Source organism: Triticum dicoccoides, chromosome 6A (genome assembly GCF_002162155.2).
Source record: "Triticum dicoccoides isolate Atlit2015 ecotype Zavitan chromosome 6A, WEW_v2.0, whole genome shotgun sequence".
Lineage (NCBI taxonomy): Eukaryota > Viridiplantae > Streptophyta > Magnoliopsida > Poales > Poaceae > Triticum > Triticum dicoccoides.
Genome location: NC_041390.1, coordinates 471,870,942 through 471,881,390, shown reverse-complemented (window position 1 = coordinate 471,881,390; position 10,449 = coordinate 471,870,942). Strand labels below are relative to the sequence as shown.

Below are 10,449 nucleotides of genomic sequence, written 5' to 3'. Positions count from 1 at the left end.
GGCTTGATTGTACATAACACATACGCAGGGGGGAGGGGCCGGGTTTCGATGCAAACAAGCGACGATCCGATTCTAGTAAAACATCGCAAGCAATCACGCCAGCTATGTAGTGCATGCACATGATAGATGTGTCTATGTATATTCAAAGCCAGTCAATTTGTATGTGTATTTAGGGCTTGTTTCATTTAGTATGGATCATAAGGTATTTGCCTTCAATCCCTTGTCATCCATGATAAACCTCGCATGACCTTAGTAGAGGGGCCTTGGTTTCGGGGGACTCAGGGCGGTTGCCCCCTCCCCCATCCCACCCAAGGGTCGCGCATGCCCGTTCGTAAGCCTAGTGGGACCCTTGGTTGTGGGGCCATGTGGCGGCCACCCCGCTCCCCTCCCCGCCTACTTGCTAATGATGTGGTGCGCTAGAGGTGATTGGGTGGAAAGCCTAACTCTTCGATGAATATCACACCAGTAATTGAGCATGTAAACTGAAATCAAGGTTGAGGGAGAGAGGATGGGACAAGAGACTTGCATTGCATCCATTAAGTTCCACATCTTTGACTTTGTTAGTGTTGATCATGGCCCGTGACGCAGTTTTGTCAAAGATGTAGTACAGAATAAGCAGGGAAATGTTTTTTTAAAACATGACAAAAGATATTGTCATTTTCATTCATTACGGGAGAAGGTTTAGATAAGTAGGGAAATGTAATTTATGTGAATACTGTTGTTAGTAGTCGCATCTCCTCTCTCTGGGCTAACATTTAATTTATCAAGTCATTTCAAAAATAAGAAGACGCTTATGTTATGGCATCTACTTAATTAAAGAGCCCTAAGGACATGCCACATTGTGATTCACTCATACACACATACATACATGTCGTAATAATAATCATATACATAACTACATTCGAAGAAAAAATATACATAACTAGTACAAGATTGTGCTAAAATCCGGAGTCGAGGAGCCAAGGGCCGAACATTGACCGATCCATGCATGTAAATTTCATTCAGAGGCAAGCTCAATCAAAGAGGTAAGCCCTGCTTATTGCTTTACGCACGCACTACCTGTTGTGAACAGCTGGTGCTGCGTGTGCAACTGGGTAGTCCATGGTTACTAGTGTTCCCTCTGTGTACACGGTGGTCGCCTTAGATCCTAGCCGCTCTCCGTTAGAGCCACGAGATGAGTCCCCTGCAAATCATTACCACTGACTATGAATTGCTGTGAATGGTCAATCAAGGCGACTAAAGGGCAAGCTGTACATGTACCGGCCTTTATGAGATATATATGATCCAGGGAATAGAAAAGCTAATTAAGTGCAGAATCGGTACGTGTATAGTATGTGCATTCTCATCTGAGCTATCTCTACTTTTTTATCAAAAAAAAAACTTTGCTATCTATACTCTGTCGCTAACTAGCTAGTACTCCAAGCCTACAGCACCACAACCCACCCAAACTGAAGCTTGTCCGGAATTATCTCAATATATATCGGCGAACTCTGTCATCAAAATTGCAGAAAATAACTAGAAATATAGCGGAAACACAGACACGACTTGAAGCTGCTGGTAGCTAGCTAGTGAGATTCAAGGAGAAATATACATGATATATAGAACTAGATAAATGATCACGATGACATAAATGTCATCTCATGAACGGCTCTCATCCGTGATCGATGTATATATGTTCAGTTGTGATACGGAGTGCGGGTTCTAGGCTGAGCATAATCCAGGTGAATTCCCTGATCGTCCACGTGCTTGCGATGAGGAAGCTGCTGCGAAACCCTAGCGGCATGCGTGGTGTTTCGTATTCCACCTGATCGATTGATCAATGTTGCTCCCGCGCCCGTCGACTGATCGATGCCGCTTCCGGCAGCTCGAGCCTTCTTCCCCACATCATGAACCATCAACGAGCTTCTCGTTTGCTTCTGGGCATCAGCAACCTCTGTCGCATCCTACAGAAACACAAATAGAGAAAGGGAGGGCAATGTTAGAACAAAATCGATGACGTTATGATGTTTAACCGGACTGTGTTAGGGCTGAAGCAAACCTGGGATGATGAGGAAGACTTGCTGCTGCTTAAGTGCTTGCCATTGACGCGGAGACGACGAGCTTCGCATGAGGTGATGTAGAGAGTGAAGAGGAAGAACACTAGGAGAATAGTGTAGGTGGTGGAGAGCTTTAGCTTCCTCTCGAGAGCTAGGGGAGGGGAGCTTAGGCTAAACATGGAGGACCGGTGTGCTTGGTGACCACTTAGGAAACATTAATAGGTAAGAGAGCTTAGAGAAGTGACATGCATCGAAGTTCGAAGAGGATATGGGGGAGGTACGTGGTACAAGCTAGAAAAGGGGGGCCTCCGTTTCTTTACGTAAGATTTCTGTTTTTGCCAGGAATACACAAGACGTATTTGGAGTACCAAAACTAAGTATTAACCAAAATAATTAGTACTCCCCATTCCCTTATACAAGGCCACTTCTTATTTGTATGTCTAATTTTGACTATTAATTTTACCAACAAAAAATGAGTTATATGGCACAAAAAATATTTCATTGAATACACATTTCAAAGAACTTTCTGATGATATACTTTTTACGACATATAATCCATATTCCGTGGACCAAAATTACGAGTCAAAAATATGACATGAAAAACGAAGTGGCCTTGCGTATGAATATGAAGGCAGTACTGTAATTCAACAAGTGTTGATTGTACAGTAACAAACTAATCTTCTCCTAATTTTGTTTTCCAGAATTTCAGGCATACTGCAAATTAAGAAGGATGGTTGCACGCATAGCAGCACCTGCCGTACGAAAATGTGGTAAACAAAGGAAGAGCGCGCGCGGCATGATGGGGTACTGGTCATGAAAACCGAGGCAGAGCCATCTCCTTAGCCGCACATGGATGTCTCGATCCGTCCCCTTCCTTGATACAGATTTTGTAAGCAACCCAACCCCTGGTTACTTGGTGATCATGTGCATTGCAATTATTACGTGCAGTGCGATCTGCCACTGTTGTAGTACCACCAGTTGGCGTGGGCAACCCTAACCCCATAATCAAATTGATTAAACCAAGTACAGTTTAGTACCTTCGATGTGACCAAGTTGGCATACTTAAGCCCTACTTTGCTGTTGCTTGATGATCAATTTGCCTGGCTGCTGTACCTACGCGTTTCCGGAATTTGTTAATCGGGGCCGTTGACATGTCTGAATCACAAAAATCTTCCGGAACCACAGAGACCCAGGCCGGCCATTCTATTTGCATGAATCTCAAGGACATCGATCAATGTCAAACACGCATATGAGACGTACAGCTTTTGAGGGAGTGTGCACGTACAGTGAAGAAGTGCAAATCTGAAACAAACAGATGTGGTCAGGCGTAAGAGAACAGGCGGCCCACGGTGAGGTTAGCTGCATCCGATGCATGCAGAGAGTTTGCTAGGGAGGCGAGGCGGGGCGAGATGGGTCGATGCGTGTCGCATGGCACGGGGATCTCGGTGTGGACCTGGGGCGGTGGGAAGAGCTACAGGAGGGATGCACGCGATCTATGCCTAGAGCGAGCGAGCTTGCTTGGCGGGGCAAAGATATGGATGGGTGCATGGCGCGGGGAGGTGGGAGAAAGTGCCGGAAAAGGGTACGAGTATGGGGTATGGGTGTGGCACGAGAGATCGCGCTTGTCTCGCCGTGTCGGCCGCGCGGCCACACCCCTCCGGGCTCCGGCCCGAGCGCGCGCCCCGCTGCCCGCCCGGCGCACGTACGCGCTTGTCGCTTCTCAGCTCGGCACGGCGCGTGCGGTGCTCCGGCGCCACGCCCGCCCGCCCGTGTGGCTCTCCGTACGCGCATGCAGTGCGACACGCGGTGCAAACCCGTCGAACCGGGCAACACCTGCGCGCATGTCTGTACAGTGTGCGTACACGCGCCAGATATAGATTGTTGATTTGTTCACTCGTAGTACGCACGTCTGCTGCTGATGCACGCGTACTACGGTCTGCCCAGGAGCGACGGAACCTGTACTACGTACGGATAATATGTTGAGCGTGCCGTGTTTCTTTTTTCGATGTAAAGGGAGTTTTATTGGGAAGTAATAGTGTTACAATTAAGAGGCCACAAATTCTTAATACAGAGTGGAACCGAGACTAATGACACAGTAGTTGTACTCTCGGTGCGGCTATACTGGGTCATCCGATCTACAACTCTATTTTGACTATGAAGAATTCTTTTTAAGGATAAAACTCCCTGTTACTCATTAACTCTTTAATCTCCCGAACCAAATGACTATACACCGAGCGCTCCAGGCCATTGTTTGATAAACAAGACAATGCTGCATATGAATCTGATTGAACAATTACTAAAGAGTCAAATGTTGAATGGCTAGGGCCATGCTGTGCATGATCGTATGTATCTCTGCTTTCAAAGGATCATTGCAGTGGAAGATAACACGATAGGCAGAAAAGATAATACTGCCTGCACTGTTTCCGAGGACCATACCAGCAGCCACAGAACCATTTGAAGGCTGAAAGAACCCATCAATTGAAAGGGTGACGTGGCCGTGCTCGGGATGAGATAAGAACTTTTAAAATGTCATTTCATAAAGTTACGATGAGATAAGAGAGTTTTAGAAAGCCATTTCAAAAACTGAAAATGTGATGGCCCCATCATGACTTGATTTTCTAAGCCGCCACAACGAAATATTTTTTGACTCAGCAAACTGCATTGATGGACCCTGCCTGAGGTAGACAGATGAATGATATGTTTCACCTTGACCTAGCATCGTGATGTTTCCATGAACAGTAAAACTAGGGCTCGGTGTTGTATAGAACACATAAACCTTTTTTTACTCGATGCGTGATGGACTAGATAAAATCATAGAGCGACCTCTACAAATCCCTTAAGAAAACCTCAATGTAAGCAACGTTTGTTTTGTTCGTTATTTACGGATCCGTTTCAATGGACCAGTCTGATTTTTGTGAACATTTTCTAGAATTTCATGGACATTGTTTTCAAATTCTTGATTATATTTTGAATACACAATCATTTCATAAAATCATGAACATTTTTAATTTGCAGACACTTTTTATAAATTACGATTTTTTATGATATGCGAACAGTTTTTAAAAATCATCGACATTTTATGGTGTCCCTACCATTTTTTTAATTCATGAAAAAATTATGATTTATCAAAAAATATTAAAACTCATAGCTTCGTGAAATTTTGCTATTCCCAAATAAACTTTAAGAAGGAAAAATAAAAACAATACCGGAAAAAGAAAAGGCAGAATACAAAATACAAACATAGGGTGTCACGCTCCGCACATGGGCCAGCCCATGAACATATGTGGGATCGCTCTTGCTATTAAGAGAGAAAATAAGAGAAAAAGGGGTGGCACCTAGGATCAAACCCGAGTCACCAGTGTGAAAGACTGCCTTTGCCATTGTGGTTCTTGTGTGTTTGTGAATTGTGATGTATCATGGTATCATGTATAAGAACCAAAAACAACGGCTGCTTCAAGAAAAAAATGTCGAATCATTCTCGTCACTTATGCCACCCATAAGGGGTAATTGATGATTACTTCGGGGGTAATTTTAATTAATGATGAACGGGCAAAAGCACTAATAACTTTATTAGTAGGTATAGATTACGATGGTCTAGACAATATAACGCGTCCGCTATAGTTTCTTTAACTGCAACGAGAATGCATGGTAGCTCCGCGCTAACAAGCTCAATTCAACTCGGTTTGCAAACACGGCGGAGGTTCCCTCTTCTCCCTGGACCCGGCCAACAACAACATTCTGCTCACGAGCGGAAACGGGCCCCTCCTCGTGCCCGTTTGGTAGGAGTGGCACGTAGCACTGCGCCACACGCACCTCGACTGCGACGGCCCGGCTGGGCAGTAGTACATGTACGTACAAGCAGCGATATCACCGTGCCAAAAAAAGAAGCCGGGTACTAAAGCATGTCACTGTGCAAATTAAACATGTGACTGTGACGGCCGAACAAACTCGCGCCAGATTGTCAAATGGTTGCAAATTCGAGCTTTCTTTACTGGATTGGGTACTCTATTTGGGCCCATATAACTCACGTTGCAGGACGAAATCGATCTGCCCACCAAGTTGCGGGCCTACTGGACCGCTTTCAGATCATGTCCAGTTGTGGCCCACTTGCATTTACACTCTCCTGTATGCCTCTTTCTGTACCTCACTCGTGAACAAATGAATTCCCTCAAAAAAAAATGAATGCCGGCGGCATACGACAACTCTTTTTACGGTAAAAAGGGAAAAACAGTACAAGCATCCTTCGTTTCCCTCTCATTTTTCGTGGTAAAATAAAGCTGCTGCGCGGCCCTGCTCCGTACGTGCCCGGCCGAACACGCCATGCATTCGTCTTCACCGGTCCGCAAAGCCACATCGCCCAAAAGATAGACGCCACAGTGCAACACGCCGAATCGAGATCCATAAACTATAATATTACCATGGACAAGACAAAGATGACCATGCCATGACCAGCAGAGCGGCCACACTGACTGACGGAACTGACCTGACCGGACCGGGTAAAGCCCCCGAAGCGGCGAGGGGCAATCGATTGGAGGGGAAGAAGAACGAGCCCATGGCGGGCATGGCAGACGGGACGGGACCACTCGGGACAAAAGGAAAAGGGCGCGAGCCTTGGAGAGCCTCGTTCCACCTTTCCATCATTAATTGCCAAAAGGTTTACGGGCCACACCGTCCTCGAACTATAAATGGGAAACCAACAGTCCAAGCATAATTTGTTCGTGTCCCTCGGGCGAGAGATAACTGCGATTTGTTTTGGAGCTGGGATCCCCCGGGAGTGAAGGAGGAGGTAACACATCAGCATCGGCGCTGATGGGACGTTTGAGTTGCGTGGCATCGACACGCAGGAATCGCTTGCCGCCCGGTTTGCTTGCCCTGGCAGCAGTAGTAAATTGATCGTGGGCCGATGGTTATATATATCCCCAGATATCCATAAGGTTGAAAAGACAAATCTTGTATCTCGTCTCTATAGCATGCACGAAAACAAAACGTACACAACTGACAAATCTTGTATCTCATCTCTATAGCATGCACAAAATCAAAACGTACACCACTGATAAATCTTGTATCTCGTCTCTATAGCATGCACAAAATCAAAACATACACCACTGTGATGTTGGATTATAACAATATAGTTTAACACAAAACCATTTGGGTGCATACATTTTACCATATAAATCAATTAGTGCTAGAAAAATGAGTTTATATCACTCATAACTTCGGAACTAGATCAACCATGTAGAGAAGTAAATGACATTTTCGAAAATATCTACATGAGAATAACAACCAAATTGTGCATTGTCTCGCTGGCCATTGCCCTAGCTGGTACTCCCTTGGTGTTAGATACATCCATTTGAGGGACAAACTTTTTCGGATGGAGGAAGTACCAGACTAGCTCTGTAGCTATTCTATTTTCACTGCCTCGAAAAAAATGCTACTACTTTTTTCACCAACCTGCAGGTGTGAATGATTATTCGGAATTCACTAAGCTACAATGTAAATTTCGCCAGGTGTAGTGTATTGTTTATCTGCTTTTAGAAGGGGTTGCCTCTCTTTGCCACACCGGGTTTGTAGTGTGAGTTTAAATCGTGTACGAACATCTTGACAAGGCATATCGGCAAAATATCTATATTCAATTTCAGCAATATTGGAGGGATCGATGGATGCATGGCCACTCAGTGCAGGAGATTGCGCCACTTATCCTTGAGCATGTGGACACTCGCTCAATCAATAGCAGGACGGTTCGGTGGGCTCAAGAGGGGTAACAATGGTAGGCGGACATCCCTTATATCACATCCCACATGACACTGCTACAATTGATGCACTTGAGACAAGCCATTTCCTCAGTTCAAAGAGACACGCATACGCTTGACACGTTCCTCTGGCCATGTGCGACGTCGATGAGATACTCGGTCAAATCCACATATGATCATCTCTGTGAAGGACTGCCAACCTGCCCTTACGCCGCTGCCATCTGGAGAAGCTGGGCTCCTCTGAAGTGCAAGATGTTCACTTGGCTAGCAGCACAATACCATCTTTGGACGGTGGATCGACGTACTTGGATGGGTTGCACGAGCATACTTCGGCTTGTTATACTTGTCTCCATGAGGAAGACATCGTGGACCACATCTTGGTGCAATGCGGCTATGCGCGGGGAACTTGGTTGGGCTGCTTCGATGCGTTACACTTGCCTACTCAAAGCCCGATGAAAACGGACACATTCCTGGACTGGTGGCTACAACAACGTTCATGCTTCACAAAGGAGAATAAGCAAGGCTTCGATACCCTTGTCATTTGCACGTCTTGGTCGATATGGAAGAAAAGGAACGCTAGGGTATTCAATAGAATTGAGCAACGGGTAGACATAGAAGAGCTAGTCACAAAAATCTTTGATGAAATGAGAGAGTGGAAGTTGGTGGCTTGTGGAGGAGGAAGTTTGCAACGTTTTGTGAGAAAGCAACATTGTGTTGTAAGGCAGGAGTCGGAGGGGATAGCGTCTTTCGAGTGCCTGACACTCGCTAGACCTCTTGTAAATTGTTTTGTTCTCTTATATAAAATTAAGATACGCACTTTGCGTGCTCTCGAAAAAACAAGTTTCAACAATATATAACTCACAAAAAACTAAATAGGGCATAAATAAGAGTGGGCTTATAGAATTTTAAACATTTGACACTTCATCGATAACTCACAACACCCTCAAGCTCTATGTGCGACATCAAATCAAGTGTATTTATAGACGACGCACAGGGCTAAAGTTGAAATGTATGGATTGCTAAAGTAAAAATAACGAGTTAATTGCACACAACCATCACATTTGCGACTAGGTTTGCAGAAAACCACCAAGCCGGTAATGCGTTGCAAAAAAGACTGCATTCCCAGTAATCTTGTTGCAAAAAGCACTGGTCGAGTGATTTGGCTCTTTTATTCACTTGCGGCCAGGTGGGGCCAGACTATAAGGAGTTTAATTGGCAAATAAATTACATACACACCCTTCAATTCTAAAATAAAACATAATCCAATCCCTCCCCGGGGACAATTGCCAACGAGGTGCAACCACGGTGCCCTTGCCTGCACTCGGTGTGGGTGAGTGCTAAAATCAGCTAAGTGTGGATGAGTGCACTCCGAGTGCTAAAATCAGCTAAGTGTCAATTCTAAAAAACTCTGGCGACGATAATCTCAGGAATTACACCCAGTGGGTGCACTCAGCATGCCCCCACGAAAGGACATCCACTCGGATGGCGCACAAAAAAATGGTTAGCAATCATGCCCAGAGAAAAAAAATGCTAAGTTCTAAGACTCCCGCTGGCTGCCACTAGTCGACGACAGTCTCATGTACTACATGCAGTGGGTGCACTCAGCGTGCTCCCACTGGAATCAACTGACTCGGATTGGCTCTGGTGGGTCCGAGTGAAAAACCATACTCGAAGAAAATCAAAGTTCTAAGACTCCCGCCGTCTTCTTCTAGTCGACGATAGTCTCGGGGACTACACCCAGTCACTGTAATGAAAATACCCACTGGGTGTACTCCGTGTAAGCCCACTGGCACAAACACAACTAACCATTTGGAACAAAGTAGAAAACTCAAAAACTTTAAGACACCAACTAAAAATTGTACTTACAATGGTACTTACTCGCACATTGGTCTGCAACACTTCACTCGCGTCGTATGCCTCCTTCAGCCACGCGTTCATGAAAGTGCAACTATCCCTGGGTGGTTTTGGTAATTCCTAACAACATATAACTCATTATTGAGCTAATGCTACTTAAAGATAAACATTTCAGGAAAGCTCAATGATTGACATGGCATGGATGAGAAAAGTGGACCCCTCAAAATTCTAAGGACAAAGAATTGGCTCAAGCTCAAAGCTCAGGACTCTACATCTTTTCATTTTAAGTGATTCAAGATCACATTGAGTCCATAGGAAAAGCCAATGCTATTAAGAGGGGATGAGGTGTTGCCTAATGGCTTGCTTGCTCAAAGTGCTTAATGATATGCTCCAAAGTCCTCAACTACTTTCTCACATCCATATATGTCCCAAACCAAAGGTCAAACTCGGCCCCACCGAAACTTTCTATTCGGCGCCACCGAGTTCAGTTGACATAGCCACTGCCAGAAACCCTAGTCTTTTCGGTCTCACCGATAGGGATCTCGGTCTCACCGAGATGGGATTGTAATATCTCTGTTTCCCTTCGTAACGTTTCGGTCAAAACGAGATGAGCGATCGGTCCCACCGAGATTGCAATGCAAACTCTCTGTTTCCCTTTCGTAACGTTTCGGTCCAACCGAGATGAGCGAATCGGTCCCACCGAGTTTGCATGACCAACTCTCTGTTAGTCCATTACCAAAATCGGTCTCACCGAGTTTGTGTAATCGGTCTCACCGAGATTACGTTATGCCCTAACCCTAACAAAATCG

The 10,449-nt window shown here is 45.2% G+C and overlaps 1 protein-coding gene across 1 annotated transcript; it reads right to left on the bottom strand.

Moving 5' to 3' along the window:
* Window positions 1-1,553: 1,553 nt before the first annotated feature.
* Window positions 1,554-2,215, bottom strand: LOC119316977. The gene is made up of 2 exons (XM_037591367.1): window positions 2,039-2,215; window positions 1,554-1,943 (listed from the first exon to the last, which is right to left on the bottom strand). Exons 1-2 carry the CDS (start codon window positions 2,213-2,215, stop codon window positions 1,677-1,679), a joined length of 444 nt encoding a protein of 147 aa, XP_037447264.1. The 3' UTR covers window positions 1,554-1,676.
* Between the last annotated feature and the right edge of the window lie 8,234 nt (window positions 2,216-10,449).

Bases quoted from the DNA above. Each gene is read 5' to 3' on its own strand.
- LOC119316977 (XM_037591367.1), bottom strand. From the start codon at position 2,215: ATGTTTAGCCTAAGCTCCCCTCCCCTAGCTCTCGAGAGGAAGCTAAAG. The intron at 1,944-2,038 runs GTTTGCTTCAGC...GTGTTTCTGTAG, and splicing joins AGTCTTCCTCATCATCCCAG to GATGCGACAGAGGTTGCTGA.